Consider the following 18020-nt stretch of genomic DNA (forward strand, 5'->3'; position numbering starts at 1 on the left):
GCTTAAATTTTCTATTCTAATTTACAGTAACATTATTATCATTATAATTATTATCATTATTATTATTATTATTATTATTATTATTATTATTATTATTTTTATTAAAGCAACTATTGTTTGTTGAGAGAATAAACGTTCAGATATATCTGCTAGTTTTTGACATAGCAATAAGAGAGGATTATTTTCTGATATTATTATTATTATTAATATTATTATTATTATTATTATTATTATTATTATTATTAAAGCAACTATTGTTTGTTGAGAGAATAAACGTTCAGATATATCTCCTAGTTCTTGACATAGCAATAAGAGAGGAATATTTTCTGATAGCCCTAGGCTTAGGGTCTCAAGAATAATCTTGATCTGTGCTAAATACTCATAATACTAGCGAAGTCCTGCATATTGCATCATGTTATCCTAGAATGAGGTAAAACTATAGCAAGAAAATTTCTAACATTACTCAAAAATGACCTGATAAATCGGATTGTTTAATAATTTTCACCATAACTTCGTTTATTGAATACAGTATGCATCATGGAATTATCAAAACCCACTCTTGTTTACAAGATGATGAAGTCAGCTATATTAAACTTCCTTATTGAATACAGTAGGCATCAAGGAATTATCAAAACCCACCCTTATTTACAAGACGATGAAGTCAGCTATATTAAACTTCGTTATTGAATACAATATGCATCATGGAATTATCAAAACCCACTCTTATTTGCAAGATGATGAAGTCAGCTATATTAAACTTCGTTATTGAATACAATATGCATCATGGAATTATCAAAACCCACTCTTGTTTACAAGATGATGAAGTCAGCTATATTAAACTTCGTTATTGAATACAATATGCATCATGGAATTATCAAAACCCACTCTTATTTGCAAGATGATGAAGTCAGCTATATTAAACTTCGTTATTGAATACAGTATGCATCATGGAATTATCAAAACCCACTCTTATTTACAAGATGATGAAGTCAGCTATATTAAACTTCGTTATTGAATACAGTATGCATCATGGAATTATTAAAACCCACTCTTATTTGCAAGATGATGAAGTCAGCTATATTAAACTTCCTTATTGAATACAGTAGGCATCAAGGAATTATCAAAACCCACCCTTATTTACAAGACGATGAAGTCAGCTATATTAAACTTCGTTATTGAATACAGTAGGCATCATGGAATTATCAAAACCCACTCTTATTTGCAAGACGATGAAGTCAGCTATATTAAACTTCGTTATTGAATACAGTATGCATCATGGAATTATCAAAACCCACTCTTGTTTACAAGATGATGAAGTCAGCTATATTAAACTTCGTTATTGAATACAATATGCATCATGGAATTATCAAAACCCACTCTTATTTGCAAGATGATGAAGTCAGCTATATTAAACTTCGTTATTGAATACAGTATGCATCATGGAATTATCAAAACCCACTCTTGTTTGCAAGATGATGAAGTCAGTTATATTAAACTTCGTTATTGAATACAGTATGCATCATGGAATTATCAAAACCCACTCTTATTTACAAGATGATGAAGTCAGCTATATTAAACTTCGTTATTGAATACAATATGCATCATGGAATTATCAAAACCCACTCTTATTTACAAGATGATGAAGTCAGCTATATTAAACTTCGTTATTGAATACAGTATGCATCATGGAATTATCAAAACCCACTCTTATTTGCAAGATGATGAAGTCAGCTATATTAAACTTCGTTATTGAATACAATATGCATCATGGAATTATCAAAACCCACTCTTGTTTGCAAGATGATGAAGTCAGCTATATTAAACTTCGTTATTGAATACAGTATGCATCATGGAATTATCAAAACCCACTCTTGTTTACAAGATGATGAAGTCAGCTATATTAAACTTCGTTATTGAATTCAGTATGCATCATGGTATTATCAAAACCCACTCTTGTTTGCAAGATGATGAAGTCAGCTATATTAAACTTCGTTATTGAATACAATATGCATCATGGAATTATCAAAACCCACTCTTATTTGCAAGATGATGAAGTCAGCTATATTAAACTTCCTTATTGAATACAGTATGCATCATGGAATTATCAAAACCCACTCTTGTTTGCAAGATGATGAAGTCAGCTATATTAAACTTCGTTATTGAATACAGTATGCATCATGGAATTATCAAAACCCACTCTTGTTTACAAGATGATGAAGTCAGCTATATTAAACTTCGTTATTGAATTCAGTATGCATCATGGTATTATCAAAACCCACTCTTGTTTGCAAGATGATGAAGTCAGCTATATTGAACTTCCTTATTGAATACAGTAGGCATCATGGAATTATCAAAACCCACTCTTGTTTGCAAGATGATGAAGTCAGCTGTTAAACTTCGTTATTGAATACAGTATGCATCATGGAATTATCAAAAGCCACTCTTGTTCACAAGATGATGAAGTCAGCTATATTAATTCATTACTTTTTAGTGTGATTAGTAAGGTTTCTGTTCATTTTAGGCCAAAATTATATATCTTATTTTTATTTTTAATGAATATTTATTAAGGCTTATATTTAGGGGTCCTAATATGTGAAGCTATCGTATACCACAGTAATTGACCGAAATTAGAACTATGATTACCCTACTCAAATATACAAAAACATATAAAAATTATACTCTGACATCTTAACTGACAATAATTATTGTCATGGTCTACGGCAGTGTTTCCCAACCTTTTTTAAATGATTACCCCAAAATTTTATTTCCAACTAATCAATTACCCCATTGAACATAAACCCGGTAACATCTGATAGTTTTTTTGCAGCCACCTGATGAACTGTATGAATCATGTAGCCCGCTATTGGCTACTTATAGTTAAGGATCCAATGTTAAAATTATTGAGTTTTCCTATAAAATAATTATTGCAGATTTTGTGTGTGAATTATGGCAATCCATCCATCCATATACCAAGGCACTTCCCCCAATTTTGGGGGGTAGCCGACATCAACAAAAGAAACAAAACAAAAAAAGGGGACCTCTACTCTCTATGTTCCTCCATTCTAACAAGGGACTCAACCGAGTTCAGCTGGTACTGCTAGGGTGCCACAGCCCACCCTCCCACATTATCCACCACAGATGAAGCTTCATAATGGCAATAATTATGGGAATGTGAATATCTCAATTTCAGAACATCTTGATTACCCCAAAAATACGGGGTCCATTACCCCACTGGGGTAATTTACCCCAGGGTTGGGAAACACTGGTCTACGGTTATGGTAAATGACTAGTCTTGTTTATGTAATATGTTGTCTGTTATGTCTCCATTTCTTTGGCATGTGATGTAACCATTTTCCATGAACTTGGTGCTAGGCGTCTTGCGTGCAAACAACATTGTACCACCAGTCGCATACCAACTGCTTTTGGTTGAACTTCGTTCCAACCGGACACAGGAAGCCAAAGCTCTTTCTACCCAGGCACACGTGGAAAGCCTGCAATGACAAAAGAATCACACGTTACAGAATGCAGTAGGATATTCATGCATTGACTAATTTCGTGACTGTCATTTGAGTAAAAGGTATGCTGTTAAACTCTGATTTATGTGTCTGTAATTAAAGTAGAAATGATAGTGATAGGTTACACATGGTTGTTTCATAGCTGTAATTTTCTAATTTTGCTTATTATAATTATAGTTGTCTGATCAAAAAATTTAAATCGTGTCAAGATAGGGTACATTATATTAAAATGGATTCCTGACCTTCGAATTATCAGCTTTATGCAAATGTAGTGAAATAGAGCTTTGATCCAGTTACCTGGTATTTTATCAATTTACTTCTTTATAGATCCAACTTTAATTTCATTGACATTCAGCGAGAATTAGGAATACAGTAACTAAAAGAACTTTGCAAAACCTTAGAAATGATATAGAATTAAATCATATCGAGTATTATCACTGTTCACGGAAATTCAGAATGCAGCTTTCACTGTGTTTATTAAACCCGAAGTGACGATAAGATATCTGTCAAATGTAGGAAGTTTTGAAAAACATAATAAGATACCAAATTTACTTATTATTTCTTTCTTACATAGTCAAAAGGCAATTATGAAAAAGCACTCTGGTAACGAGCAAACATATTTTTTTCACCAATTTAAAGGAATATGATGCATATATTTAGCTAAAAGAAGCTTGGGATAGAAATACAATAAATATTAGATTTCAACTTTACCATCAGAACACTCTATATAACAAATCTTAAAGTGTGGCAAGTGCTTTGTTGTGACTTTGCTAGTGGGCTGGGTAAGGTTGCTTTAAAGGTTTAGAGGTGCTTTTGAATGGCAGAGGCAAGGGACAGTGTCAATGCTCTAGCTAGCCAAACAATGCCCTAGAGACTGACTAAATATACATATGATCTGTGCCCAAGTCCCCTCTCTACCCAAGCTAAGACCAGGGAGAGCCAGGTTCCCCAAAACCCCTGTCCTTAGCTCACTATAGTCCATTTCTTTTATCGAGGCAGATTTGCACCGACTCGTAGCGGTGCCCTTTTAGCTCGGAAAAGTTTCCTGATCGCTGATTGGTTAGAATTATCTCGTCCAACCAATCAGCGATCGGGAAACTTTAACGAGCTAAAAGGGCACCGCTGCGAGTCGGTGCAAATCTGCCTCGATAAAAGAAATTGACTCTAGGAGGGTGAGGTTGAAGACGCCACAAAAAATTATCGAGCTTGAGCATGACTCGAAGGCCAGTCCGACAAAACGTCAGGCAGGAACGTTTCCAATAGGCCAATACTATCATTTGACAGTTTAAAGCAAAGACAGCTGCTTTAGGCAAAGTATATAGAGTAAAAATTTCTAATTTACCCGCTAAAATTCAATTAACAATTTCAAACGGTTTCAAGTTCTTACCTGACAGTCAGACTCGGGATCAGCATAATAACCACCAAATTCTTTGGTAGAACAATCAAAGTCAGCGGCTGGCAAATTATTATGTCCTGCATGTTGAACATTCCGTGTGCCAGGGATAGTGCCATCACCAGATTTTTCCTTGGAAGCCCTTGATCGAGGCACTTCATCACTTAAGGCCTTTCGACGATTTCCTTTACGAGAATATTTGAAACTTTTTGGAAATCCCATTGACGGATCAGGATTAGAAATTTGATTTGGCGAGGAAAACCTGAAGGGTGGGGTTAAAGTAGGAGATGGAGTGGTGATGTGTGGATGGTGAGTATTTGTGCTGTGATTTTGTGTGTTGCTTTGTGAAGGTAGAAACAAATTTGAAGCATGGAAGTTAGTGCCAGGAGTTGCTGAAATATTATCTAAAGGTTTACTGATAGCGGTTGTTTTAAAGAATGGGTGTTCTACTGTATCTTTGGAATTTGTAACATTGTAGCCAGTAATGAAAAATATTTCCTCTGACTCTGCAGTTGAAGAATCTAAGGATATTGTATCGTAAGAGTTGATGGAAGATGTCAAAGGTGACTGAGAAGAAGGTTTTGAAGTTGTGTGAAAGCTGGGTACACTATTGAGGTCGTTTTCATAAGCTTCATTCCCATTGTGTATCAGTAATTCAGAGTCCCTAAAAGGGTCAGGGTCTTCATAAAATGGGGCGTTTTCTGAACTAGGTCTGTCGAAACTATAATAATATTCAATTTCAGGGGAATCTGAATGAACTGAGGTAGGACTTGTAGAAGTGGTGGTAATTAAAGATAAATCTTCGGCTAGGAAAACTGGCTTTTCTGTCGTTGATGATTGAGTGATAAAGAAATTGTCATAATCTACATCGTCATTTGCTGGTATGTAAAAAGGTGAGGGTACCACGTTGGATATGCTTTTTCCTTTTGTGTCTTTGATATTGCCTTTTTGTGCGTCATGAAAATTCAAGAAACCAAGGTCGTCATAGGCTTCTTCACTGGAGTAGAGAAGGTCAAGCGCTATTACTTCTGGGGAGAAGTATGTCATGCTGCCCTTTGGAAGATTTCGGAAGCCCATGTCAATGTGCGGACCCTCTTCTACATCTACTTGAACAAAGTAGGAAAGATGGTCCTCAGAGTTAGAATTTTCTTCCGCGCTTTCTTGGTGTGGGAGAGACTGTGGCAGTTCTTGGTAGGAGCCTTTGAACCGGATCTGACGTTGATGCTGAAAAATAAAAATTTGTTAAGCCTGTACTAAAAAAAAAAAAAAATAATCACATACCGATCTTAAAGAACTAATCAACTATAGTCCATTTCTTTTAGCGAGTCATATTTGCATCGGCTCGCAACGGTGCCCTTTTAGCTCGGAAAAGTTTCCTGGTCGCTGATTGGTTACAATTATCTTGTCCAACCAATCAGCGATCAGGAAACTTTTCCAAGCTAAAAGGGCACCGCTGCGAGTCGGTGCAAATATGACTCGCTAAAAGAAATGGACTGTAATTATCCTTCGAGATTGTATTAGTGATGTCTATCCAGGCTGTTCTTTGTTATTTATTTTTTACTTCCCAAATTCACCATCATACCAAGGTGTCAATTTGCGAATTACATCTCTTGAGCAGAGAAGGGAAGGAAGTTCATAAATGCTATTGTATTTAATGAGATGAATTTCTGCTCACTGAGAATGATTGTTTGTCTCGTGCTTTTGGGCAGAAATATCATGAAAAGTAAAGATGTGTTTAAATCAGTGGTTCCCAACCTTTTTCCTGTCATTTCCCCCCTGCACCCAGTTCAACCATCCAGATTTCCCCCTTCATGCCCTGCCCAGCCCTCATGCCCACTCGCCTGCCTCAGAAATGGGCATGATATTCCAATTCTCCCCTTGAATATCATGTCAGTGAGAAATGATATGATCATATCACAATTGAATGGCTAACAAAAAATTGCCGCACGTACTATGTGGACATTTTCTGCTCGTTTTAGTTAGTAGGTAGTGTAATTATTTCCCCCCTGGAAGCTTCAAATTTCTCCCCAGGGTGAAATTTCCCCCAGGTTGGGAACCACTGGTTTAAATATTGGGGGATATGAAAGATTTTTTGCTTATGCTAAATGAGTGAACATATAGTTTTGATAAACGAAATAGTTGAAAGGTTCCAGTAGCACCAACAGGTGAGACGTTCTTTTATCTGGATCTGACGGTAAAAATGTGTGAACTGTTGCAAGTAATTCTTGGAAGACACTGGTATCTTCTTGCGTGTTGGTAGTATCATGTTGGAGTTATTACTTGAAGAAGTATCACAGTCTCTAGTCCTTTGTATGTCTTAGGCTCCTGAAATGTAAAAAGAAAGTACTTTGTATCGCAGCTAAGTACGTGTTCATAGAATAAAAGTAGTCTAGAGTAAAAAAAAATCTAATTAAGTGAATGTTTGTATGGAAATTTACTGAGGCATTTCTAGAAAGACGCTCAAGCTGAGGTTAGTAAGAGTTCTAATTCAATAAATATTTCCTTCATTTATGAAAATTTACTTTTAAAGATTTTCCTTTAATCTGTTTTTATAAGGTTTTAACAATTTCAAATATCTTTCTGAAGTACTTTGGCATTTCTAGAAAGACGCTCAAGCTGAGGTTAGTAAGAGTTCTAATTCAATAAATATTTCCTTCATTTATGAAAATTTACTTTTAAAGAATTTCCTTTAATCTGTTTTTATAAGATTTTAACGATTTCAAATATCTTTCTGAAGTAATTAAAAGGTGAGGGCAAATTCATTTATGAAAATTTACTTTTAAAGAATTTCCTTTAATCTGTTTTTATAAGGTTTTAACAATTTCAAATATCTTTCTGAAGTAATTAAAAGGTGAGGGAAAATTCATTTATGAAAATTTACTTTTAAAGAATTTCCTTGAATCTGTTTTCATAAGGTTTTAACAATTTCAAATATCTTTCTGAAGTAATTAAAAGGTGAGGGCCAATTCAAAACCCAAGGACAGCTGTGTTAGGTTAGGTTAGGTTAGAATTGTCTCGGGAAATTAGTATGACCATAATAGTCCTTTGTCCTTTGTTTAAGTAATGCAAAATGTAAAGAATCACTTCAACTGAACTCACCCGATCTATGGCTGTCGGCTCAGAAAGGTAGTTCGATTTTTCTGGTTTAAATCCATCGGCCGGAGGTACATCAACTTCATTTCCTTGTACTGCAGACAAAAAAAGACTCTGATTAAAGGTTTATATATATTTAATCTACGCAATTGAAACGTGTAACTTTAGTCCATTTCTTTTAGCGATGCATATTTGCACCGACTCGCGGCGGTGCCCTTTTAACTCGGAAAAGTTTCCTGATCGCTGATTGGTTAGAATTATCTTGTCCAACCAATCAGCGATCCGGAAACTTTTCCGAGCTAAAAGGGCACCGCTGCGAGTCGGTGCAAATATGCATCGCTAAAAGAAATGGACTATACTAAGATATTATTGGTATATAAACCTTATCTTTGTAGTTTGAGAATGATTTCTAACCATGAAACTACTTTTGATATGCAGTAAGTGATCTGTGATTTGTTGGGGTTCTGCAAAGTACCGGAGTGGGGCTGGTGCACAATTCAGCATTGTTATATGAACTGCTTTTGAGGCATCTGTTTATAAGTATAGACTGTTGAAGTTTCTTGTCTTAATCTTGTAACGGTAGTTTATACTGTATTTTTTCATATAGCTCAGAAGATTTACCTGATGATACCCTATCAAATTCGTTTATTTGAATATTTAGGTATGAGAGTTTGTAAGACTTTATAATGCAACAATATTCATGGAAAAAAACTGCTGAAACGCTAGCTCTGAGTATCAATGCGTTTATAGCCAATTTGAATTTGATTTTATAGTACCCAGTATGCATTTCATTTTGCAACTTCCTGTTTTATCTTTCAACTTTTAGTTATTCTATCCAGTACATAAACATATGAAAATGGCTGAATTTCACTCTGAAATAGATTAATTTGTATTCATTATTCAGTTAGGTTTTCCCCACCTTATGTGTGACACATAGGTGATTTATAAGAATATAAGGAAACAGCCTGGTAATGTAGTCTTCAACAGAAATCTATAGTTTCATTACTTTCTTTTGTAATGCCCATGATAAGAGGAGAGACATACCGTTTTTATTATCATAGGTATCATGATTAAATAATACGTATTGCTATCTAGAATGTTACCTGCCGGGAAGGATGAAAATGCCATCGCTTCTATCATCAGAGAAGATAGAATAGCGAGTGGTGCGAACGTTCTTAAAATGTTGAATCCCAGTCTAATTTCGCTGAGCTTCTGCATGGTGTCACGTATGAAGACCAGTACACATGAATTGCAAGGTAATGGTCCCTTATAGGGATGAGCAATCAAATTCCTTATTTTTTGCTTGTTGGAAGAAAGCACATCACTCGGATGCAGAGCATAACATCCTGGAGGCCGTCTCCTGAACCGAATTCAATATGCCTGTGGAAAGAGTATAAGTGATTAAAAAGGGAAAATATATTTCTATTGGAAGATAAATAAATTCTCTTGGACAGAATTTTGTTACAAGAGTATAAGTAATTAAACAGGGAAAATATATTTCTATTGGAAGATAAATAAATTCTCTTGGACAAAATTTTGTTACAAGAGTATAAGTAATTAAACAGGGAAAATATATTTCTATTGGAAGATAAATAAATTCTCTTGGAAAAAATTTCGTTACAAGAGTATAAGTAATTAAACAGGGAAAATATATTTCTATTGGAAGATAAATAAATTCTCTTGGAAAAAATTTTGTTACAATGAATTCAACGAAATTTTAATTTTCTAGTTATAAGTAATTAAACAGGGAAAATATATTTCTATTGGAAGATAAATAAATTCTCTAGGAGAAAATTTTGTGACAATGAAATCAACGAAATTTCAATTTTCTAAACGTATAGGCTATGTCCAAAGATATAAAATGTTAATATTTATACAGTATATGTAGCCTATACATCATTATCACCGAGAAATAAAATTAACATGTCTCTTATATCAAAGTTGAAGATTCAACTGACTCTCTCTCTCTCTCTCTCTCTCTCTCTCTCTCTCTCTCTCTCTCTCTCTCTCTCTCTCTCTCTCTCCCCCCTCGTTCTAAGCTCGAAGAAAAATATGAAAAAATTCATAAGACGGAAGAATAGTGGAAAAATTCCACTCAGAGACCCTATACATCAGCATATATTAAAAGAATGGCGATTACAGAAACCTTTACCTGTTGTATATCGCCTACTTGGGATCCAGTTAAAGACCTTGAAGCATAAAAATTCTTATTTTTTAATCCAAGACACTATACCAATAAGTAAACAAAATCGAGCCTCTTGATACGGACCTCAGTGACTTGGGGTTCAAGTATTACTTTCGGTGAGAAAAAAATAGCGTCTAGTCTCTGAGAAAAGGTATCTAATATATGTATATATATATATATATATATATATATATATATATATATATGTATATATATATGTATATATATATATGTATATATATATAAATATATATATATAAATATATATAAATATATATATATATATATATATATATATATATATATATATGCTTACATATATATGGATGTATTCCTCTCTCTCTCTCTCTCTCTCTCTCTCTCTCTCTCTCTCTCTCTCTCTCTCTCTCTCTCTCTTTATATATATATATATATATATATATATATATATATATATATATATATATGTATATATATATCATATGATTGTATGTACAATATGTATTTATATATTGATATACGTTTGAAAGATGTAAAAGTGATTCAAAATCTATTATTCTTTCTTATCTCACGTATGTGCAAAAAAAAAAAAAAACACTTCGCTTTCATTTTTGAGGCTAATGATCTACTACAACATAGATTTGACCGCAAAAATAGAAGCCTCCGGAAGTTCTCCAGTAAATTCTTGGTTATCATACTTAGCCTCTCCAACCTATATTAACTACGTCGAAAGCACGGTGATTGTATGAGATTGATTGATGACGTGATGCGTGTTAAGCGAAAGTTAGATTTAGCGATTCTTTTATTTCTTTTATATACTTGGATGAAGATGGGATGAGGATGTTGGCGGGCAGTTTGGTATAATTTTCCATTTTCTAATTTGCTATCCTTCGATACGAAACTATTCTTTTGAACTGGCTTTTTTTGCGGCTAGTCAATTTTTTCTTTGGAAAAAATTGAAATGGAATGGTCTTCTTTATTGTGTGGTGAATACCATCTTTTCTTAAGTAAATAAAAGGATTTTTTTTTTTTTTTTTTTAGGGAAATGAGTGGCCTGACCACTTAGGGGTGTTTATGATTTATCAAAACTGATTTATCTTGACCTCTGCTCGTCTTATTCCACCATGTTCATGAATTGTAGTCTCTCACTCTCTCTCTTGTATGGGGGAGGGCTAGCGCCTACAGTGCACCTCAAGAAGACACAATAGCCAGTACTTGATGTCTCTAACCGCCCCCGCTTCACCATTACCTGCATCTAGACTTCAGCCATCTACTTAACCTGAGTTCTCGCTTCCTTTCTTCCATATATTGTTCAACAACTTTGAGCTTGAACTTTTATAGTGGATCTCTATGGACTTCCCGATAGACCTTATCGGTGAAAGGTCTCCCCGACCTCAGCGCTTGAATACATCCTAAAATCAATCTCTCTCTCTCTCTCTCTCCTCTCTCTCTCTCTCTCTCTCTCTCCCTCTCCCTCTCTCTCTTATTCCTATCAACCCTTCCGGTTATTAGAGTCTTTTCTCTCTTTCTTTTTTGAGTAATTAAACTTTATCCATTTTCTTGAAGTTACACCTAAAATCTCTCTCTCTCTCTCTCTCTCTCTCTCTCTCTCTCTCTCTCTCTCAACCCTTCCGGTTATTAGAGACTTTTCTCTCTTTCTTTCTTGAGTAGTTAAACTTTATCCATTTTCTTGAAGTTACACCTAAAATCTCTCTCTCTCTCTCTCTCTCTCTCTCTCTCTCTCTCTCTCTCTCTCATTATTCCTATCAACCCTTCCGGTTATTAGAGACTTTTCTCTCTCTCTTTCTCGAGTAGTTAAACTTTATCCATTTTCTTGAAGTTACACCTAAAATCTCTCTCTCTCTCTCTCTCTCTCTCTCTCTCTCTCTCTCTCTCTCTCTCTCTCATTATTCCTATCAACCCTTCCGGTTATTAGAGACTTTTCTCTCTCTCTTTCTCGAGTAGTTAAACTTTATCCATTTTCTTGAAGTTACACCTAAAATCTCTCTCTCTCTTTCTCTCTCTCTCTCTCATTATTCCTATCAACCCTTCCGGTTATTAGAGACTTTTCTCTCTCTCTTTCTCGAGTAGTTAAACTTTATCCATTTTCTTGAAGTTACACCTAAAATCTCTCTCTCTCTCTCTCTCTCTCTCTCTCTCTCTCTCTCTCTCTCTCTCTCTCTCATTATTCCTATCAACCCTTCCGGTTATTAGAGACTTTTCTCTCTCTCTTTCTCGAGTAGTTAAACTTTATCCATTTTCTTGAAGTTACACCTAAAATCTCTCTCTCTCTCTCTCTCTCTCTCTCTCTCTCTCTCTCTCTCTCTCTCTCATTATTCCTATCAACCCTTCCGGTTATTAGAGTCTTTTCTCTCTTTCTTTTTTGAGTAATTAAACTTTATCCATTTTCTTGAAGTTACACCTAAAATCTCTCTCTCTCTCTCTCTCTCTCTCTCTCTCTCTCATTATTCCTATCAACCCTTCCGGTTATTAGAGACTTTTCTCTCTCTCTTTCTCGAGTAGTTAAACTTTATCCATTTTCTTGAAGTTACACCTAAAATCTCTCTCTCTCTCTCTCTCTCTCTCTCTCTCTCTCTCAACCCTTCCGGTTATTAGAGACTTTTCTCTCTTTCTTTCTCGAGTAGTTAAACTTTATCCATTTTCTTGAAGTTGCACCTAAAATCTCTCTCTCTCTCTCTCTCTCTCTCTCTCTCTCTCTCTCTCTCTCTCATTATTCCTACCAACCCTTCCGGTTATTAGAGACTTTTCTCTCTTTCTTTCTCGAGTAGTTAAACTTTATCCATTTTCTTGAAGTTAAACCTAAAATCTCTCTCTCTCTCTCTCTCTCTCTCTCTCTCTCTCTCTCTCTCTCTCTCTCTCTCATTATTCCTATCAACCCTTCCGGTTATTAGAGACTTTTCTCTCTTTCTTTCTTGAGTAGTTAAACTTTATCCATTTTCTTGAAGTTACATCTTTTGACCCTCATCTCTTCGCATTCAATCCGAATTGGTCTTTCTGCATCTCTTAGCGCTAATGTTTGATCATAACCTCTGTACCATGGTCTTCCACTGCCTTGGTCCTTGGTTTAGAGTTCTCTTGCTTGAGGGTACACTCGAGCACGTTCTTCTATCTTATTTCTTTTCCTATTGTTTTGTTAAAGTTTTTATAGTTTATATAGGAAATATTTATTTTAATTTTGTTACTCTTCCTGAAATATTTTATTTTCCCTTTTTTCCTTTCCTCACTGGGCTATTTTCCCTGGTGGGGCCTCTGGGCTTATAGCATCCTGCTTTTCCAACTAGGGTTGTAGCTTAGCAAGTAATAATAATAATAATAATAATAGAGATTCGCTAAAAGTATTTAGTCATGTTTAATGCCACTGAGAAACAATTCCTACTCGACTATCTCTTTTCATACCCCACAATTTATTCTTTTTGATGGAAATTATTTAACCTCAACATCTTATAAAATTGATATAAAATTTGCATTTGCCAGGAGTTTTGTTCACATACAGTTGTTTTCAGTTTTCCTCCCTCAATTGTTAAAGGTTTTCATTTGGAATATTTCACTCATATTTTGAATGTTTTGTATTTATGTTCACTCATATTTTGGATGTTTTGTATTTACGTTCACTCATATTTTGAATGTTTTGTATTTATGTTCACTCATATTTTGGATGTTTTGTATTTATGTTCACTCATATTTTGGATGTTTTTTATTTATGTTCACTCATATTTTGGATGTTTTGTATTTATGTTCGACTTAATTCAACCTATGACTTTCATATTATCCATGACTCTACCCGTACCTTATTCAGACTTTCCTCTTTCCTGTTAGCCAGCCCCACTTCCTTTTTCTATTATCTGTGCTCAACTGAGCTTAAGGTGCTCATTTTCTTTGTATATGGAATAGTGTCACCTGCCTGGTCAACCTTTTTTCACATTCATTTGGATAAGTCAAATCCAGGATTACCCTATTGGAGGATTTTCTTCTTTAAAGTCTTGAAATCTTCCGGTTCCGATAATCTTGTCACTCGACTGAGTCAAGTCTGAAGACTCCTTATTGCGTAAGTCCCCCTATTCCCAACCCCACCCCCTTTTTTTGTGCAAAAATGCATTTCATCATTTTTTCCACGGAAATGAGATCAAGACAGTGACTAATTAGTAATATTTTGGTGGTGTGTAGGCTATCGATGTAAGATTGTGGTTTTTGCTAGAATACTTGAAGTCGTCTTTGAACCAGTAGTATATCATAGACAATTTATTTATTTTTTTATTTTTTTTTTATTTTTTTTTTATTTTTTTTTTTTTGGTGCAGAGAAATTTGTTGCTGTTGAAAATGGCATAAAAATTCTTAAACTTCATAGGACGAGGAGCCATTATGACCCGATCTATCGCATGATGTTAGTGTTTCGATGACGTGTTTAGATTTAGATTTTATAAGAGGCCCATTAAATTATAATGAGACAAGGAACTTTTGACTATAGTCCATTTCTTTTAGCGATGCATATTTGCACCGACTCGCAGCGGTGCCCTTTTAGCTCGGAAAAGTTTCCTGGTCGCTGATTGGTTGGACAAGATCATTCTAACCAATCAGCGATCAGGAAACTTTTCCGTGCCCTTTTAGCTCGGAAAAGTTTCCTGATCGCTGATTGGTTGGACAAGATAATTCTAACCAATCAGCGATCAGGAAACTTTTCCGAGCTAAAAAGGCACCACCGTGAGTCGGTGCAAATATGCATCGCTAAAAGAAATGGACTATAGGACTTGATAGTGGTTTGGATGCAGGTCATTCAAAGGAGTCCTTGGAATCCTTCCGCCAAACCGAAACGATTACCCTCATAAGTTTGTGGACTTTATGATGTTTATAATCGATAGAACAGTAATTGAGTCTAGAGTAATTTAGGATTACGAAGTGAGGAAAAGTCAATTAGTTTCCTTTAAAATATAATGCACATTCAATTTCATAATACGTTAGGTCATTACGAACTTACTGAAATTATTATAAATTTGTAACTACTCATCCTAGAATAGTAATTTGGAAGTCTTTTCAGTTGTTATAACGTTATATACAGTAATATTAAATCTATTACCCATTGTTGATTTAATGCAGCGTGAACATTCTTTTGAATAGAGTGCTCTTGGTCTTTGATTACATATTTCCTTTCCTCACTGGGCTATTTTTCCCTATTGGAGCCCCTGGGCTTATAGCATCTTGCTTTTCCAATTAGGGTTGTAGCTTGGATAGTAATAATGATAAAATAATAATATAGAAATTGTTCAGGTTGGCGTGAGGTATGACTTGTGGGAGTCGTTACAGGGCACGGTTTTCTTTGATTATAGCCTCTGTACCATGGTCTTCCACTGTCTTGGGTTAGACTTCTCTTGCTTGAGGGTACACTCGGGCACACTGTTCTATTTAGTTTCTCTTCCTCTTGTTTTGTTAAAGTTTTTATAGTTTATATAGGAAATATTTATTTCAATGTTTTTGCTGTTCTTAGAATATTTTATTTTTCCTTGTTTCCTTTCCTCACTGGGCTATTTTCCCTGTTGGAGCCCCTGGGCTTATAGCATCCTGCTTTTCCAACTAGGGTTGTAGCTTAGCATTTAATAATAATAATAATAATAATAATACTGTTATTTATTTGAGTGGTATTGAAATATCAAATATTTTATTTCAAGCACAAACTTGAGGTTCTACGAAAACTATATTTCTTTTGTACCTTATCCTTGACGTAGGGAAAGTAAGAGTACAGATTATACCTTCCTTAATCCCCTTGTGATTATGACATCCGTTGACAGACAGGAAAGATGAAATTAAATTTGGCGAAGCTGAACATTTGCTTTAATTAGGCCCTTAAGGTTCATTTACTTCCAGCCGTAATTTCCTCCCTTGCCTTGCTTACTGGGAACTCACTCAACTAATGGTAATGCCCATTGTATGTTCGGGGCATTTCCTTTTGATAAAGGCTTAGAGGAAACGTTCGTCATATTTTTCATACTCCTTCGACTGTTGAAATACTGCTAGAGAGAGAGAGAGAGAGAGAGAGAGAGAGTCCTTCGACTGTTGAAATGCTGAGAGAGAGAGAGAGAGAGAGAGTGTCCTTCGACTGTTGAAATGCTGAGAGAGAGAGAGAGAGAGAGAGAGAGAGAGAGTCCTTCGACTGTTGAAATGCTGAGAGAGAGAGAGAGAGAGAGAGAGAGAGAGTCCTTCGACTGTTGAAATGCTGAGAGAGAGAGAGAGAGAGAGAGAGAGAGTCCTTCGACTGTTGAAATGCTGAGAGAGAGAGAGAGAGAGTCCTTCGACTGTTGAAATGCAGAGAGAGAGAGAGAGAGAGAGAGAGAGAGAGAGTGTGTGTCCTTCGACTGTTGAAATGCTGAGAGAGAGAGAGAGAGAGAGAGAGAGAGTCCTTCGACTGTTGAAATGCTGAGAGAGAGAGAGAGAGAGAGAGAGAGAGTGTCCTTCGACTGTTGAAATGCTGAGAGAGAGAGAGAGAGAGAGAGAGTCCTTCGACTGTTGAAATGCTGAGAGAGAGAGAGAGAGAGAGAGAGAGAGAGAGAGAGAGTGAGGTGACCCTTCAAAAAGTAATGTTTTTGATATTGACCTTTTCGCTATTTATAAGGTTGTAATATTTCATTCATGGAATTACATTCATTATTTCCCTTTTATTGCCATTTCATGTTCACTATTTTTATTTTAGTTGTTGTTCATAAGAGGTAAAAAAATGTGTTGTTTCGACTGTTGAAATGCTGCTAGAGAGAGAGAGAGAGAGAGAGAGAGAGAGAGAGAGAGAGAGGTGACCCTTCAAAAAGTAATGTTTTTGATATTGACCTATTCGCTATTCATAAGGTTGTAATATTTCATTCATGAAATTACATCCATTATTTCCCTTTTATTGCCATTTCATGTTCACTATTTTTATTTTAGTTGTTGTTCATAAGAGGTAAAAAAAAATTTGTAGTGAAATTAATTTTCAGGAACATATCTTGCATATCATACTGTATGGCCTTGTGGTTTTAAATGTTGAATAACCAAAATACTATTTTAATGACAAAACTGAATGCTCAAAAGGACAGTTCAGATTAGTATACTATATGATTGCGTAATATCTCTCTGAAATGAAAGTAAAAGTTGAAGGAATTTAATTGTTCGTATTTCATCATAATCTTCAAAAAAATATTTTGATAAAGTATATCATTCAGATAAAGAATAATAAAGTTAGAATTCATATTAATTTTTTTGATAATTTTAAGACTTTCTTACTCACGAAAAAATTCTCTTTAACTCTTTGGTATTTTACGTCCAAACTTTCTACTCTGACGTTATTAGACATATTTTATGCCCCGTAATTATTAGCTTTTTTCTCTTTTTACAAAATATATAACATTATATATCAATGGAAAGAAAGTTATTCAGCTATACGATGATAAATGTTGTAAAGTCCCATCTCGTATAGTTTTTGTACTAAGATCAGTTAACCATTTTACCCCCAGGCTATTTGGAACTTTCCAACCCTTAACCCCCCAGGTTTTTATTTTTTCAAGCACATTTTGCAATATATATTTTTTAAATTGCTCTACCAGCCTTAATTTTCGTCATAGAGAGGTCAGGGTGGTCTTATTCTTGTGAAAAATGCCGGAAGTTTCTCAAAGTTTTCAAAAATATGCAAAAAAAAAAAAATGTAAATAGCATTTTTTTGCCAGGACGTACCAGTACGTCCATGGAGGTAAAGGAATGAGTTTTGTGAAACGTACCAGTACGTCCATTGGGGGTAAAAGGGTTAAGTAAAATGTCCAAAAAGAGGGAGGGGGACCTGGAGCATGAGTATCAAATCATTTCATGAATGGTTAACTCT

The 18020-nt window shown here is 35.0% G+C and overlaps 1 protein-coding gene and 1 long non-coding RNA gene across 2 annotated transcripts in view; one reads left to right on the top strand and one right to left on the bottom strand.

The window, feature by feature from the left end:
• LOC137648870 (uncharacterized) overlaps window positions 1-18020 on the top strand; it is a 215145-nt gene that overhangs the window by 80909 nt on the left and 116216 nt on the right. The gene's annotated exons all lie outside the window — the stretch shown is intronic.
• LOC137645719 (uncharacterized) lies at window positions 2893-9129 on the bottom strand. The gene is made up of 4 exons (XM_068378608.1): window positions 9105-9129; window positions 8008-8096; window positions 4903-6132; window positions 2893-3491 (listed from the first exon to the last, which is right to left on the bottom strand). Exons 1-4 carry the CDS (start codon window positions 9127-9129, stop codon window positions 3369-3371), a joined length of 1467 nt encoding a protein of 488 aa, XP_068234709.1. The 3' UTR covers window positions 2893-3368.

This window comes from Palaemon carinicauda, chromosome 1 (assembly GCF_036898095.1).
Source record: "Palaemon carinicauda isolate YSFRI2023 chromosome 1, ASM3689809v2, whole genome shotgun sequence".
Lineage (NCBI taxonomy): Eukaryota > Metazoa > Arthropoda > Malacostraca > Decapoda > Palaemonidae > Palaemon > Palaemon carinicauda.

Excerpts from the sequence above, each read along its gene's own strand:
- LOC137645719 (XM_068378608.1), bottom strand. The coding sequence starts at position 9,129 with ATGGCATTTTCATCCTTCCCGGCAG. Across the intron at positions 8,097-9,104 it reads ATTTTCATCCTTCCCGGCAG|TACAAGGAAATGAAGTTGAT; the intron begins GTAACATTCTAG and ends TTTTGTCTGCAG. Across the intron at positions 6,133-8,007 it reads AGCCGACAGCCATAGATCGG|CATCAACGTCAGATCCGGTT; the intron begins GTGAGTTCAGTT and ends TTTATTTTTCAG.